The 17,372-nt window shown below is 42.9% G+C and overlaps 1 protein-coding gene across 1 annotated transcript in view; it reads left to right on the plus strand.

Moving 5' to 3' along the window:
• The window catches only part of LOC113956466 (fibronectin type-III domain-containing protein 3a-like), a 35,474-nt gene that overhangs the window by 12,897 nt on the left and 5,205 nt on the right, over positions 1-17,372 (plus strand). The window contains 21 exon segments of the mRNA XM_027663108.1: positions 2,819-2,894; positions 3,752-3,828; positions 5,425-5,513; positions 5,515-5,654; positions 6,761-7,033; positions 7,903-7,958; positions 9,106-9,260; positions 9,526-9,585; positions 10,805-10,943; positions 11,538-11,591; positions 12,305-12,426; positions 12,510-12,684; positions 12,904-12,990; positions 13,299-13,437; positions 13,906-13,974; positions 14,277-14,395; positions 14,499-14,604; positions 15,128-15,303; positions 15,839-15,952; positions 16,483-16,632; positions 16,968-17,248. Coding sequence (XP_027518909.1) covers positions 2,819-2,894; positions 3,752-3,828; positions 5,425-5,513; positions 5,515-5,654; positions 6,761-7,033; positions 7,903-7,958; positions 9,106-9,260; positions 9,526-9,585; positions 10,805-10,943; positions 11,538-11,591; positions 12,305-12,426; positions 12,510-12,684; positions 12,904-12,990; positions 13,299-13,437; positions 13,906-13,974; positions 14,277-14,395; positions 14,499-14,604; positions 15,128-15,303; positions 15,839-15,952; positions 16,483-16,632; positions 16,968-17,248 — 2,657 coding nt within the window.

Consider the following 17,372-nt stretch of genomic DNA (forward strand, 5'->3'; position numbering starts at 1 on the left):
GCCCTTGGGATATTTGAATGTACAGTGACTGAACAGGGTACAACAAAATAATCACGAATTGTTGGGGGTCATTTATAGACAATAAATGCTGGAAAACTTGAAATGAGATATTCTTTAATTTGCCATGGGAAGAAGGAGAGGCCTGTGTTGTATTCAATTTATTAAAGAAAAAGTACTTTTGTCTTTTTGCCTCAGACTCTGGAGATGGAAGTACAGTGAGTGTGTCTGGAAATAAGTAAAGCTGTGGAGTCTCTGAGCTGTGTCAGAAGTCCTGGCACTAGAAGGTGAAATTTCAGCCCCTGCCCAGAACCTCGTGTTTCATGTTACATGAGGAAAAGAGATGAAGGAAAAGAAATCAAGTAGATCTAATTGGCCCCTGTCCCAGAGCTGTGTGTGGGACGTGTCTTGGGGTAGGTCAGTGTGTGCTGAATGACCCCTGAGGAGGTGACATTTTTGGAACCCAGGGCAGACTCTTTGCCACCAGGTGAGAGTAGAAAAGGGAGAGAAAAAAGACTTGTATCTTGGAAATGCATTTGAAGAGTAGGTTTGAAGTTTAAATAGAACCTTGACTTAGAATCTGTGTTAATGCAGATGATTTTTAATTATTTCACTGCCAGAGGACACTTTCTATATAAATATGTAATTAATATAAAAATATATCTATATAAATACATAATTTCTATGATAAGTGTTTGTACAGTGATTTGTTCTCAGAAACCCACCCTGTGTGTTTGCCCAGTCCCCTCAGGCAGTGAATGCAGCTCATCATTAGTTTCATGTCACATAAAGCAAAAAATTGGAAGTTTTCTGGTTTGTGGTTTTTCTTTTGTTCTGAAAAAAACTTGAGCAGTGGAAAGTGTGTGGATAAGGGATAAAAGCAGAGCCTGGTGCTTGGCAGTAGGTGTCCCACTGTGCTCTGAGGGGCTGCACAGGACACCAGGAGGTGTTGGCAGGTCTGGGCTCCAGCACTCCCTGTGTGGAACTTGGCTCAGCTCCACTCATTAGAGAGGCTCCAGCTTCCTGGAAATGTGCCTCCTTGGAAGGTGGATGGAACTGCATTTGCTTCATTAATTACAGTGAGTCATTCCTCCAAGACATTGCCTGTGCATTCCTGGAATTCCAGTCTGGAGCTGCTGCAGCCTGTGAGTGCAGCACTGCCTGGAGATCTTTGCTCAGTGACAGTTCCCTGAGCTGGTTCTGAGCACTGGAGTTCACTGAAACCTGCTCTGAAGATCTGTTCAGAGGCTCAGAATCCCTCCAAGGATCCCTTTCCTGCCTGGAGAGTGAGCTCTGCTGGGAGGGTTGATCCCATCCCCAGCAAACCTCCTCTTCCTGGTTCCTTGTGCTCTGGCAGATCCCCAGCCCATTATTGTCAGTTTGCTTTAAACAATTAACAGCACTTCTCTCTCTTTACTCTGAGAAATCCAGTAGCATTAAAGTCAAATTTACTTATATGCTGAAATGACAGATCTGATGAAGTTCCAGTGTTTTAATTTACCATTTTTAAAGGTATTCTCTGCCACCTTTCCTTCTCTTGGAACCACAATAAGTATTGCTGACTGACTAAATGGCCTTTTCAGGGGGTTTTGGTGGTTTAGTTATGCCCAGAAACAACTCATCTACCCAAAGGAAAATCCTTCTGTACAAGGAGCATCAGTTCTCCTGTACAAGGGATGTTACAAAAAATAAAGTCAAGATTAATATACCAATATGCAGAAGCTGCAAAATCAGTGTTAAATGGCATTTTTCAGTCTATTCCTTTGAGTCTCTACTGATGAGGGTGATGAAAGGTGAGTGTGGTGCAGGTACCTGGAGAGATGTGGCAGCACAGGATAGATTTATTCATTAATGTCATGAGTAGCTCATTTTACCAGGAATGGGGTGACCAGGTGATCTCTTCAAGTCCCATCTACCTGATACAACTATTCCATGAGTAGTATAAAAATACTTTATAAAAATTGAAGGAAAGAAGATTAGACTTTTTGAGTTTCACACCTAATTTAACAAATATATTTTATTTCTGGTTTTACACTGGCCTTTCCTCATGTGCTGGCCATCACCAGGGTGGAATATTGACTGTGTAATGCAGTTCTTACCTGACCAAACACTCATTTTACTAAAGAATAAGACCTGTGCCTGTAGAATACCATAAAATTCACTGCAGAAGTTTACCATGTTACAGTAAAATTACAATAAAACTGCAACTACCAATATTTCCCTGAGACTGAACATGTTCTGTGCACGGGGCAGGACGAGGTGATGGTTTGTGACACCCTGCACAGGGACAGGATGGTGCCTGAGGGGTGGCTGGCAGATTTCCACATGGATTTGTGTGCAGAGGGATGTGGTCATGTCCAAAGGGACCTGCAGAATCTCACTGGGAGCTGTGTTTAGTTGTATTTCTTTAACTGCACAGTTGCACAAAACCCACACCTGATCCTTTGGGAGATACAGGGCAGAGGGGGTGGGAAAAGCTGGAAAAGCAAAGTGAAGCTCAGGTCATTTGTTTCTTCAGTAAGAGAAGAAAAAGCAGTGTGAAAGAATTGAAATCAAAAGCTTAGTTAATTATTTCAGGTGTGTCAAGGGAAGCACTTCTGGTGGTAATCAGAAAAAAAAAAAAGTGATTTGATGTCAAAGTATGAAGAAATCTCATGCCACCCACACGTGTCTCATCCTGCTTTTCTGCTCCAAGGTTGCCAGAGTTTTGTTGTTTTAATTTCATCCGTGGGGAGAAGGAAGAGATCTTTTCCCCCCCTCCCCAAATAGTTCTAAAAATATTAAAAAACCCAACACCTCTTTTGTGTTTTGTTTCCTCTAGGTTATTCTTGTCCAGGTAAACCCAGGTGAAACATTTACAATTACAACTGAAGATGGGCACATGCAGTGTATTCAAGGTAAAGGGAAGCTGGAGTTCTGAATCCAAATATTTTGGCTCTGAAGTTCCTGTTTGTTTCTGTGCTATCAAATCTGGTTTATGTGTTTTGCAGTGTAATACATCAGATTTTTGTTAAAGCCCTGGGAAGTTGCCAGGATCCCCCATATCCTGCAGACTTTAATTTATAAAAGCTGGTTTTGCAGTGATCCTTGAATAACTTGTCTTCCCAGAATCCTGGGAATGAATTTACATGGGATTTAATCCACAATAATCTAAACAACTTTAACAGCCCCTGTGACTTCACTGTGCTGTCAGGTACAGCCTTGGCAGGTGCCTGGGGAATTATTGCTCCCAATTGTGCCTGAAAATTCCTTTTTACCTTCTGGGTAAGTGACAGAACATCTGAGTCGGGGCAAAATATCTCCTGTAAGTCAGGTTGAATTTATCAGTATTTCTGTTTTGGACATATTTTTCACCATTTCAAATGTTATTATATAAAATGTGTCCATTCTGCTTTCATGCTTTCATCAAGTCCCACACAGGAATACTTCCTTTCAGCTTGATGTGAAAAACAATGTATTCTTATTTAAAATTAAAAAAAAGTTACTAGACCAGCCATCTGCATTACTACAGACTGTTAGCTGCTGCCACAAAGTAAGAGCTAAAATTATCTATACTGATTTTTGTGCAATGAAACAAACACTGTTGGCTGCCTGGGGGTGGTGGTTGGGATCAAGCCAATAATCCAGGCCAGACAGAGTCAGATGCAGTTGCTGGTGTTTCAGGCCCCAGGGTGAGCTCCCTCCTTTGGAAAAAGGTGTTTCCAGATGGGAAAAACCTGGTTTGTTAAAAAGTGGCCCCTTTGTTCCTCCCCAGGTCCAGCACATGTCCCTCTGATGTCACCAAATGGTTCCATGCCACCAATATTTGTGCCTCCCGGTTATGTATCTCAGGTGAGCTTCATTCATCCTCCTATTTCATGTTTTTATATTACATGTTTGTATATAATTTATAGATTTTTATTTATGATTTATATTCTGTGAGGTTTTAATAATATTTATCTTATTTATTGATTATGTTAGCTGGGAAAAAAGCATTTCTCCTATTTTTCCCATTGAACTTAACAACTATTTCACTTTATTGTGGGCTCTGTCACCTCTGTTCACTGAGTAAAATTTGATCAGGTTTCCAGGATTTTTTTAAAATACTCTTAGGCAGTAAAAGATACTTTTAGTAAGAAAGATGACTCTGAGTTGACTGTCTTGATCCATTAACAGGATCCACATGTTTGTTTTCCATCAGTCCTGTTTACAAGGTGAGGGTGGGTGCCTGGGTCATGCAAACAGTCCCAGCTGGCTGCAGGTTTTTGTATTTTAATATAACTAAATAGTCATAAATAATCAAGAGTTTTCACTACCCCTGACCTCCTCAACATCCAGCGAAACCCCACTGTTGGAGCAGAGTGTGAAGGGAGTGTCAGTGATGGAAACACTAATTCCAGTGACACGTGCCTGTGAAATGAGCAGGGCTTTGGGCTCTCCCAGCTTTATTTTTCCATTCTCATGGATTTTCCACTCCTGGGTGTTGCTAAGTCACAGCAGATCAGACCTGTGTGTGGTATTTGAGCTGTTACCAGAGATGCTCAAGTGACCAGTTTGATTTACTTCTAAATTAATGCATTTGAAAGGGAAATAATGAAAAGCAAATAGTTTAATTTGGTTTTGCAGACATTTCCTGGTAATATTTAAAATCAGGAGGTTTCTCAGTAGGCCTGACACCTTGTAGCTGTGTGTTCTTGGGTTGTGTTTTTTGCACACAGCTGCATTTTGGACTTCTGCTGTTCTGAGTAGGTACTTTCATGCAAACCCTGAAGAAAGATCCTCTGGATTATATAATTCATTGCTCTGAAATGGAGCCATCAGTGCAAACAGAGTGCAAAGCCCTGGCAGTACAGCCTGAAAAATACATTTATTTATTCTGTGTTTGCTGTCACCTGAAACCAGGAGGGTTGGTTTGTTTTCCCTCGTTTGTTGTGACAGGGATTGACAAGTTTTAAATGAACTCTAAATCAGAACTCGAGTCACTCAGGCTGTTCCTGTCAGGAGATGAGACTTTACCTTTGTGTTCCCAATGTGTAGAATAGTCCAGGGATTGTTTTGGATTCTGCCAAAGTGGGATGAAATGGTTCAGTGGTGAACAGGTTTCATCCCTGGAAGTGTCCAAGGCCAGGCTGGAGCAGCCTCGTCTGGTGGGAGGTGCCCCTGCCCATGGCAGAGGGTGGGACTGGAGGGCTGTGAGGTCCTTTCCCACCCAAACTATCCTGGGATTCTGTGATTGTTCAGCACTTTGGGGTGTTACAGCTGACCCTCCAACTCTTCTTCCTTCCAGTAATACATGCTTGGTTTCCCCTGGAATTCAGTTTGGGGTGCAAATCCCTGCCTGGCAGGTCGTGGGTATGGACTCGAGCACAGAAATTCCTTATTACATGTAAATATTTCTTTATAAGGTTGTCTCTGGATTGACCTTGGCTTTCTCCCGTTGTGTGGCAGGTGGTGGAAGAAAACGGAGTCCGGAAGGTGGTGGTGGTGCCCCACTCGGAATTCCACCCTTCCATGCATCCCCCTCCTCCCCCTCCCCCCCCACGTGCCCCATTACATGCACCACCCCCACGCTCTGCTCCCCCACCCCCCACACCCCGTGTTCCCCCCGGTGGGCACCGGGGAGCTGCCCCCCCAGTTCATCCACCAGCACCCGCCTCCACACGTGTTCCAGGAGCAAGGTGAGGCCTGGGAACGCCTGGGAGGCAGCCAGGTGGGACAGGGAGACAGCCAGGTGGGACAGGGGCTGCACAGGGAGCACCTGGGAGACAGCCAGGTGGGACAGGGAGGCAGCCAGGTGGGACAGGGGCTGTCCCTGGCTCTGTCCCTGGCTCTGTCCGTGGGTTTGGGGCCGTTGGCAGAGCAGGGATGTTGAAGCAGCCCTGGGGGGTGGCTGTGTAGGAGCCTGGTCTGCACTCAACGAGTGCAAAGTGGGGTTGTATAAACCTTCAATCTGCTGCTGTTCCATTTTTACACCTTTATTGCAAAGGCAGTGCCTGGGAAGTGTTGTGATCCTGTGTGTTTTCCACAGATCTCTGCTTCTGGCGCTGTAAATCCCACAGTGGTGGCTTCTACCTCTCCCTAAAACTGTACTCTCCAAAACTGCTGTTTTGTCACAACCTTGGCTTGAAAATGTGTTTAATTTGGTACATGAACGTATTTTTTTGAGTCCAAATATGACGAAAAAGAGAATAAAAATACTATCTATAAACCATAAAACATAGTTATCCATGTTGGAGAGTGAGTGCAAGTCCACTCTGTGTTTAAGAACTGAATGAATCAATATCTCAGTGTAGGACTGGGGTCATGCTGAATTAAACCAAGCTTTTACACACTTCAGAGTTATTATATACCTTATTAAATGATCAAGAGTTAAAACAGAAAGAAATTAAACTATGTAAGACCATTCACTATCTCTCAAGCTTAAATTGATAATTAAGGTGTTTTGACTCATGTCTAGGGTAAAATACCCAGTACCCCCCAAGCTGTGTTTTAAAAAAGTCAGTTTGGGTCCTAAATTTGCTTATTTTTTTGCAAATGTGGCTGTAGCAAGGAAGAAAAGCAGCTGTAAGGCAGGATGTGGAGCAGCTGATGGGAGAAAGGCCTGAAGAATTCAGTTTAAAAAGACCTCAAAAATCCCTGTCCCTCCAGACTGACAGAGCACAGGGAAGTTCCTGAGGGGTTCAGCTTCTGGTTTTACTGTAGTGATTCTTCCAGCTTCCAGAGTGTTTGTCAGGTGTGAAGTAAATGATTCTGAAGAGTGAATTAATTTCTCCTTCCCTTTTAGAACCTCGTTCCCATGGAAGGACAAACTTCATCCAGCGGGACGAAAGGAGTCTCAAAATGCAGGAACACCTGAAGAAGAGACTAAAAGACAGACAAGCCAGTGGTCACACCAACAATAAACTGAACAGTCCTCCCTCCTCACCACACAAAGTTGTTAATTCTTCCAGTGCCACAATTCCCAATGGGAATGGGAAGGGACAGCAAGGGGCAGGAGGAGCACTAAAGCAGAAGCAGATAGGAAAAACAAAGGGCAGTCCAGAGGCAGAGATGGGAGGTAGGTTGCACTGAAAGGGGAAAAGAAATCTGAATTCTTTTCTAACAAGTCTATAAGTTCATTGCAAAATAAGCTCTTAAATTTATAAATTTCTTTGGCTGTTCAGTATTAGGGAAAGCCCAAAACAGTTTTCACTACATTTAGATTTTTTTTTTGCTCTACAAATAATAGTGATATCAAGTTTTTTCATTTGAGATTTATCAAATAAGCTCCGAGGAAAATTGAATTTTAAACCTTTTTACTTCCCTGCCATTTCTGACCAGGACTGATCAATACTCCCAGTGAGGAAGACCTGTAGGTACTTAAGATTTGTGGTGTCATTCTTTGTGGTACTTTTTGGCTGAGTAGATGCTATTTAATACTTCAAAACATAAGAAGATTTGAGCAGTATCTGCAGTAATCAGTTGTAATTTCAGCTTTGGCTGCTAAAGTACCTTGTGCAAGTATGATTGTCTTTGCTGTTGGTTTGAGACAGTGTCAGGCTTCTTCCAGATTGAGATTGTTTTGCCGTAGGGATTCCAGGAAAGCACAAAAAGCAGAGATAAGATCTTACTGTCATTTTTTTTTAACACCTTTCATTTTCAGAGGAATCTTTTTCTGTCGTCAAAGAAAACTCCTTTACGCTCAGATTAGGAAAAGATCCCCTTTGTGCAGGATGTACTAAAAGGGTTTTTGTAACACTGTTAGTTTTGGACAGTTCATGTTTCTCCCCCTCACGCAGCCAAAACAAACAGGGGAAATGAACTTTGCACAATAAGTACCATTGTTAAAGTCCTAATGAGGCCAACTCCATCTCGTGGTGGCCTTTTGGTAACAGCCTGGCTTGCTCTCAGGGTTTGGGATTAATCTGGTTTGTATTTAAATTTCAGAATCTGACACAGAATCCAAGAAATGTGATACTCACTTGAGCATTGGCAAACCAGTCGTAAGTATTACCCTTAAATCCCATTATTTTCTGTGGATGTGCTTTGTATAAAATAACTTGTGTCTTATTGATCCCTTTCTCTTTGTTCTTAATGGTTTATTTTTTAAATAGAGAAAATAAATATAGTTGAGTTGTCAGAGTTTGTAGCTGGCAAAGGGCAGCCACGCTGTGGAAATTCACTATTTCTCAGCTCTCTGAAACTGTCTGACTCAGTTTCCCAGTCTCTAATCCCAGAATATTCCACTGTTGAAGTTTTCTAGTGTATTCAAGGCTTTAGTGCCTTACAAACCAAGGGTCTGGTAAACTATTGCAAGTCTGTCCACTCTTGGAACCATCCTTTGCTCAGCATAGAGGATTTTAGAATTACTGGGAATAAAATTGACAAAAATAGATCCTCTTTTTATATTATATAGAGAAATTGGAGCAAATATTTGAGTATGTACAGACTTATTTAGGAAGTTGGAGTCTGGTGAGGTTAATTTAAATGTTTGGTTTTGATCTTGAGCATGTTTACTGAGCTCTTCTCCACATTATCTATACAGCAAACATAGGTTTTGTTCCTTCACACCAGTTTTTGAGGGGTTTTTGTTACACTATTGTTTTTTCATTGCTGCTTCTGCCATCTGTATTTAATGCTACCAGAGGGCTGTGTTGCCTTTGTCAGAGGGAATTTGGAGTGTGGGAATCCAGCAGCAAAAAAAAAACTTAGGCAAGAAATTTCAGTCTCGAAATCAGAGCCTCTTGCTGTCCCTTGGCTTGGTGGTTAAATGTTACGTGAGAGAGTTGTAAGAAAATGAGGTGTCTGTACCTGAACACTGATCTGGTGGCAGTGTCCAAGACTCCACAGCTGAGATTTGCTCCAAATGAATGATGCAAACAGTGACACAGGAATTTTCTCTCCCTGCCCCGGGCCAGTGTGATGTGTCTGTCTTGTTTGGTGATTGAAGGGAAAGCGTTTACTGTGCTGGTTTAGAACTGAAAAGAGGAAATAATTGAAATTCAAATAATGCCTCGATATTTCCACTACAAAGGTAAAGAATTCCTCCAGTGAGGAGCTTCATAGGCAGACTAGCCACACCATGTTGTTGACTAACAAACCTTTTCTTGCAGAAAGCAAACTTACTTGCATTATTTATGCTTTTAATAGGTTTCTGATATACAAGCAAGATCAGCCGTTCTGTCCTGGAATCTCCCAGTTAGTTCACAGAATGGAGAGAGCCATAGTCATAGTCCAGCAGCATTTACATTTGAAGTAGCAATATCCAACAGTGGTAAAAATGGAAAATTTAAATCTGTCTATGTGTAAGTTTAGTTTCTTCCTTTAAGCACAATTGCCATGTTTAAACCATTAACCAATCAGCAATCTCTCTATCAGGAGCTGTTTGTTGACTTGCAGACCTTCCTACTTCACATGAAATAAATTTTAAGTAATATCACTAAAGAGTTACGTGGACAGTGGGAAAATTAAATGTGCTCTACATGGTTTTGCTTTTCAATGAGCTTTGAGCCTCGAAGGTTTAAGGAGGAGCTGTAACTCTGCTTTTTGTTTGTTTTTCCCTTTTCACAGTGGGGAGGAATTAACAATTACACTTCCTGATCTCAGACCAGCAACTGATTATCATGCCAGGTATGCTGCTGGGATGGAAATAATTAATACTGGGGGAATTACAGAATTACTGTGGGTTCATGAAAAAGGTGTGATCCAAACAGTTCGAGGAACACTCTGAAAAAACACCATGACTGTGGACACTGGTTTTGCTGTCTGAGTTCCCACTTATCTTCTAATTTCATTACAATATCACCTCATTTTCCTCCTTACCATTTTCTCTGTGTTTCTCAAATACAAACTTTAAGTTTTTCCGTGTTATTCTCTATCTTTAGAAGAAGATTGGACGGAGTGAGACTGTTGTTGTAGGCTGAAGGCAGTGGTAAATGAAATGACTTAGCCTTGAAATTGGATCTGAAAGTCTGACTTGTCAGCTTGATTTGCAGAGTAGCTTGTGTGAAGTGCAGCAGTGCAAGGAGGGAATGGGGAACTGGCTGAAGGGGGAAGTCAGATGTGACCAGGGAACGAGACGTGACGTTCAGAATTGCCACACAGTAAATAATGCTGAGGGAGGTGTGGGACTGGTCAGGGAGAGCCCAGCTGGTTAAACAAGCCAGGGAACGTGTGAAGAGTCAGTGCTGGGGCACAGGAGGAGAGCAGCCTTGAGATTTGCTGAAGCAAAGTCCTGTTCTTAAGCTGCAGAAATGTTGTGAGTGTGTGGAATACTCAGCACAGCTCCACTTGCACAGAGGATGTGTGGTTTGGGGGGTTGTTTTCCATATAGGCCAACTAAACACACAGAAATGAGCACAGATCTTGTAGAGATTAAACAATTACCCTAAAAAGCACGATTTTATGGCCTGAGCAGCTGATTCAGCCCATTTTAGTGTCTGTGCTCTGGCACAAGTATTGGCTGTATTTGAATCTCAAGGTCTTTCTAGTAAAAGGCTCATTTCCAGTCAGGGATTCTGTTACCATTTGGAAACACCTGCAATTTTCATCCTGCATCCCACGTGTGTTAGAGCACTAAAATATGTCCACTGTGACATAGAGTGACTGTAAAGTAAATGAAGATAACAAATGGAGTCTCTGGGATCAGCAGGTGTGATCCCAGTGTGATCCCATCCCTGCTCTGTCTGGGATCAGCAGGTGTGATCCTGGTGTGATCCCATCCCTGCTCTGTGTGCAAACCCCCTGCAGCCCCTGCTTGGGATTAAATGCATTTCTGAAGCCAAAAACTCTCTCCTGGAATTTCCAGGTGCTCATGCAACAGCAACATCATTAATTCTCCTTTGTTCAGAGTTTCAGCAACCAGCAGTTCCATCAAGGAATCCATTTCAGAGTTGGTGAGCTTCACTACAGAGAGCTGTGAGCCAGACTGTCCTGCTGCCCCAAAGCTGATTAACAGAACCAAAAACAGCCTGAGTTTGCAGTGGAAGGTGAGAAGCAGAGCTGGGTGTGCAGTGGGATCCCCTGGATTCATGTATAGTATGTTTAAATTAGCTTGGTCAGTAATTTAATGTGTACTTTAGGTGTTGCCTCTTAAGTTGCTCAGTTAAGACTGATAATGAAATCATTATTTTCTTCCTCTTTCAGTGTTTACTGAATTTCTTGCCTGCAGCTTTAGTGTGGCAGAGTTGGTAGCAGGTCTCTTATGAACTGCTCTGTAGGAAAGTTCTCAACTAGCAACTGCTTTTGCTTGGGTTCCTACATGATAAATAGATATAACTTAATATTCCTTTAGTTATCCTGACCCACTAATGTTGCTCAGTTGGTGAGCACACAGTGCAAGACACAAGGAAACAAGTTCTAAGAATATAACTTGCTTTATTCATAAAAAAGAACTATTCATAAGTTAATATTCCAAACTCTCAGAATTAATAGAAGTAGCACAGCACCCCAGAGCCTTGTTCTAAAAGGCAGTTGGAGTATATTGTATTCAATTGTTAAAATGTTGTTTTAGTGTGTAAAAATATTTATAAAAGTACAACCATTTGATTTTAACTCTTTTTTCTTTGTTTCTTTATTTTCAGTCCTCAAATGACAATGGCTCCAAAATAACTAATTTTCTTTTAGAATGGGATGAGGTAAGACCTTTTCTAGTACCAAAAAAAAATCATAATGACATCTGTAGAGCAATTACATTTAAAAATACTCTTTGCTTAGGTACAGCAGCTATTTTGAGTGCAACTGTCCAGGCAGTTTAAAGGGACAAATGATCAGTGTGAGGGGACAGTGTAAAACTGCCTCAGTTGTCTTTCAGAGCATCATTAATTCCTGTGCTCTCTTTAAATGGATGAGCATTTGTATCTTTGGGACAGATATCCCTCAGATTTTGGCCTTCATACTGAGATGTATTCAAAGGGATAAAAAATGTCAAAAATAGGTTTTGTTTTCAACTACAGTTGTTTACTGTGTGAAATCTACATTATTCAAAATAAACAGATACCTCAATCCAAATGTGGTTTATTCTCAGGAATGCTCAGAATGACCATCAGCATATTCAGTATGACCATGATATGACCATGATGACATTAGATTTGGCATCTTTAGGTTTACTTGTTTCTTTTTTCATTATTATTAAATGATGAAATGACATTTCTGGTGGAAGGTGTCCCTGCCCATGGCAGGGGGTGGAACGAGATGGGCTTTAAGGTTCCTTCCAACCCAAACCAGTGTGGAGTGCTGTGATTTAGGAGATTTAGAGTGAAGAGGGTGACCTTGGCAGGGATCAGACAGACCCTTGGCAGGGTTCACGCAGTCCCAGTGCAAGAAGTGACTCTGGTTCTCATTTTTTCAGGGGAAGAGTGGCCCCTTCAAGGAGTGTTACTACGGGCACCTGAAGCAGTACAAACTCACCAAACTCTCTCCCTCCACAAGATACTCGCTGAGATTGGCTGCTAAAAATGATATTGGAATGAGGTAACGACCCAGATAGGTGATATCATTTATTTCCTGCTCAGCCCCCTGTGCTGTTGGTGATGTTGTGTACAATCCCTCCCCAGTGGGTTCAGCGAGCCGGTGTCGTACTACACGGCCGGGATGGTGCCCCCAGCCCCAGCCCCCCCGCTGCTGCTGGAAGCAGGAGTGACCTGGATGGCCCTGAGGTGGATCCCACCCCCGGGGGTGTCCTCAGATGACTCCCTCACTTACACCTTGGACATGGAAGAGGAAGGTTCTGTAAGTGCTGAGGTTGTTGCACGTGTAAAATACTTGATGCTCCGTGGTGCTGAAATAAAAAAATTAACTCTGTTTTACCTTTGAATTGCCAAGTCTTTCATGTAATTCATGATAAAGAGATGAAGTTCAAGCTAAAAAATCGTGATGGACCTGCTCTGGTTTTTTGTTCTATCTTAAAAAGGAGTGACTGTGTTTGTCCTTGTTTTCCCTCCTTCCCAGGGTTATGGATTCCAGCCCCAGTACAACGGAGATGAGCTTTCATGCACTTTAAGAAACCTTAGGAGGAGCACATCCTATAAGTTCAGGGTTTGTATTTTGTTCTGATTTAATGATGACTGTGCTTTTCTGGGTTTGGCATTTTCATGCAGCTCAGACACTTCATATTGAGACAGCAGGATATTATCTGTTGTTGGAACAGGTTTTGGCAAAATCCTAAAACAAATCAGATTTTCTGCACTAGCTAGTTCTTTTTTCTCTTAAATTGTTGTCTTTGTTTTGGTTGCTTTTTTAATAGAAGAATTTTGTAAATCAGCAGTATATTACTGTCATTTTATGCTGTCAATAGATACTACTGTCATTAAATAAAGAAGTTATTCTTTTCTCTCCCGAAACAGCTCTTTGCCTACAACAGTGAAGGAAAAAGCAGTCCCAGTGAGGTGGTGGAACACAGCACCAATCCTGACAAACCTGGACCCCCGAGTAAACCAGTTGTAAAGGGCAAGATCCACTCCCACAGTGTGAAAGTTGTGTGGGGTAGGTGCCTTTTGGTATTCCAGTGCTGCACTGAACTGTGTATGTGCAGTCCCTTGGGGACTCAAGGGAACTCAGGCTATTTATTTGTTCCTGCAAATACTATTATTGCAGGAGAAATACTCAGCATTACCAAAAAATGGTTTATTTGGGGGCTGTAGTACAAAAGTGATGGTTTTCTTCATTCATTTTAGAGAAGTCTCATGTGTTCTTAAAAAGTAAGTGCTGATACCTGCAAATTGGCACTATTTTCCTAGTTACTCTTCCTGGCATAATCATGATTAATAATAGGAAAAAAAATTGCTCTGAAAAACATGTTGTGAATAATTAAGAACACTGGTTTCTGTTTCTGTTGGAGTTTTCTATTTGAATGTATTCTACAGTCAGTGAGTATGTTCTCTCAACAAGCTGATAACAAAATAATGGCTGGTTTTAAAATCTCCCATGATTTAAGATGTTGGTTTCTTTCAGAACCCCCCAAAGATAACGGAGGATCAGACATCTCTAAATACTTTTTGGAAATCTCGGAAGCATCAGCTGGTAAGGGATCACCTTTGGGTACTGAGTGTACTGAGTCTCCACCCCTGGAGGTATTTAAATCACTTGTAGATGTGAAACTTGGGCACATGGCTTAGACTTGATGGTCTTGGAGATCTTTTCCAGCCTGAATGAATCTTTCCTCGTTGCTCGAGCAGGCAGTTGTCACATGTCGTGCATGTTCTCTGTGTCCTCACTCATTTAAAATCGATTCTGTGGCTTGACTGTCGTAATTGGGTGAGAGAATTTTCACGTGGGATTTTGCAGAGGTTTTGAAGTGCAAAGTGTTTCATTTCTTTGCTCAGGAGGGAAGTGGGACACGGTGTACAGCGGGGCCCAGAGGGAGCACGTGTGTGACCACCTCAGGCCTGGCACCTCCTACAGACTGCGAGTGTCTTGTGTCAGTAAAGGTGGGGAAAGCCAGGTGAGCAAAATCACAATAACTGGGCATCTTGAAGCCATTTCTGGTTATGTTTTAGTGAAATGTTTTTGTGTTCCTGCTCTAAACTAACATGTCCCACTGCCAGGCCTCCGATGTGACGACGGTCACGACGTCGGCGGTTCCCCCCGGCCCCTGTCCCACTCCAGCCCTGGCAGGCAAAGCCAAGCCCAAGGAAATCCCTCTGCAGTGGGGTGAGCACAGTGCTTGAGCAAAATGCTTCTCTGATTTTAACTGTTCAAATGAAAACAATCTATAGAACTTCTTAGGGAAAAAAATAAAAATAGAAATATTGAGATGCGGGCTGTGCCCTCAGGTGGTTTTTAGGTTTGGGGGGGTTTTTTGTGTTGTTGTTTCTTTTAAGAAGACTGCCTCTGATTGGGTGATGCAGTGACACTTATGCAGAAATAAATATTTGCCAGTGAGAAATCTTCCTGCCTGCTCATGACTGACCCCTGTTTGGCAATAAAAAAATCAGCTCTTCTTTTCTTATTGTTACCTCAGTAAAGGAGATAATCAAAGATACACTGTTTTGTGAAGAAAACAGGGAAAATACCTGGGGAAAAAACCTGATGAGGGCCATCTTAAACTATCAATATCTGGGGGGAAAAGCAAGCTCCATTAAGTGTTTCTGCTCAGATATATGATGAAAATTTGCCCTAGCTTCTAGAATTTAGCAATTAATGCTGGAAAAACCAATCTGTTTTTGTTTCCTAGGCTCCCCAGCCATAGATGGAGGTTCTGACATTACAGAATATATTCTGGAGATGGCAAACTCTGAACAGGATGAACACAGGGTTGTGTATCAGGGCCCAGCAGCTGAGTATGTAGTGACCAACCTGCTTCCAGGGAGAACCTACTGCTTCTGGATCCGGGCAGGGAATAAAGTCGGGGTAACCACTGCCAAACCACATCTCATCTGTTCTTCACCAGAGTGTGCAATGATGGTGCTGCTGGAGGAGTCTGAGGATGTTTTGTAGCTTGTGTTGTGTGAAGAACCACTTAATAATGCCTTAAGAAATTGTTTGATGTGTTCCAGTGAGCTCACACTCTGCAGCTGGTGTGGGAACAGCATTGTGTGGAGAGGGGTGTGTGCAAGCCATGCCAGGTTGGAAAAAAGGGTGGGAGAAATGTTGGTTGCATAAAAGTCTTTGTGAAACAGTCCCCAGCTGCTTCTGGAAGCCAGATCCTGGCTGGGGGAGGGAGGAGTTACACAACCCTGGAGTGGGAGGATCTCAGATTCCTGTGGGAATGGGACCAGCTTAGAGTAAACTACCTGCAAGGGATCTTCAGTGGTGCTGTGGAACTGAGCAGTGGGCTCTGCTATCTATTGCTCTGTCAAGTTAAAAATGGTTTGTTTTCTTCACTTGCACATCAGTTCCTGCTCTGGTGCTGTTGCTGTGTTCATGCAGTTGTGTTTCCCTGCAGTTTGGCCCCTACTCTGACAAGGCAGAGCTCTCCACTGCTCCGGGCCCCCCCGAGCAGTGCTGCAAACCCCTGATAACCTGTAAGAGTGCAACCTGTGCTGTGGTTTCCTGGGAGGTAGGTGTTGATGGCTCTCAGTAACCCCCAGATTGGTGTTTGGCTTTTAGAGTTGTAGTGATATGTGTGTGGTACACAGAAATAGGAGAAATAATATATGTAGAGCTGGAATATTTTAAGCCCAGTTCTTTTTAGATGTTTATGTTGGGTTTGTAAACTTGGTTTGAGTTACTAATTTCAGTCTTAACTGGACAAATTGGGTGACATTTAATCCTCCTCATGTTATGGTAACTAATATGTAATAAATTAGTTCATCTAATTGGTGAGAGATTGTGAGTGAATGAAAACTGTGGTCTGAACTGTGGTGGTGTTACAGCCACGTGTCACCTTTTAACAAGCTGAACTTAAAATCCCTGGGAAGAGACCTCAGGTTTCAATCCCAGTGCTTCCAAAGGTTGGACTTGGTGATCTTGGAGGTGGTTTCCAACCTTAACAGTTCTGTGTCTCTGCTCAGTGTAGCAGTAGATCCCATCTGTGTGGTGAGTGTGTAAGTGCAACAGCTGAACTGAATTGCTCCTCTAACCCCACAGAGCCCGGCGTGCAACGGTGCAGAAATCATGGAATACAGGCTGGACTGGGGCCAGGTGGAAGGATCCATGCACATCATCTACACTGGCCCTTGCCAGAGCTATGAAGTCAAAGGGCTCACACCTGCAACCACCTATTACTGCAGGGTACAGGTAGGAAAAACCTTTTGCTGTCACTGAGCACACCATCGAGTTCTTGCAGTTTGGAGAAAAACCAGCTAGAGAGGAATAAAGTCATGTGCTGTCACCTAGGAGGTAACTGGGAAAAATACTGCCCCTTCTCCCCCAGTCCCTCCTAATTCCCTGTGTCTAGAAGAGAGGTCAGACCCAGTGTGCCATGAAATCCAGACACTTTACTGTGTTTCCATTTTGTTCGGGAGATTTTCCATTCTCTTCCATGCTGCTTTAAGAACACATGGAAGGGTGTGATGATGTGACTGCCTGGGTAGAAAAGAGCTTTGGTGAACTGTCCCTGGTGTGTTTTTCAGGCTGTGAACGTGGCTGGAGTGGGGCTCTTTGGGGAGACCAGCGTGGTGACCACCCCACCATCAGTGCCCGCAGCCGTGGCCGTGCTGCACCTCCTGGAGGAGGAGCAGATGGAGATCTCTGCTCCCTTCTCCACGTGCCTTGCCATCCAGTGGGAAGAGCCCTGCTGCCACGGGGCTGAGATCACAGGGTACAACATAGAGTATGGGGAAAAGCAGCTGGTCACTGTGGGGAGGAACACAACTCATGTCCTGGAGAATCTGCTGCCTGACACTCTGTACAGGTAATAACTGGTTTATTTTGAAACCAAGCTGGTAGGATTTAAAATAATAGCTTTGAGGGTAGTGGTGTAAATTTTTAGAGCAGTTTTTCATTCAGCTGACAGACTATTTGCCTAATTCACCCTG

The sequence above is a fragment of the Corapipo altera genome, unplaced genomic scaffold, assembly GCF_003945725.1.
Source record: "Corapipo altera isolate COAL_440 unplaced genomic scaffold, ASM394572v1 107b, whole genome shotgun sequence".
NCBI classification, from domain to species: domain Eukaryota; kingdom Metazoa; phylum Chordata; class Aves; order Passeriformes; family Pipridae; genus Corapipo; species Corapipo altera.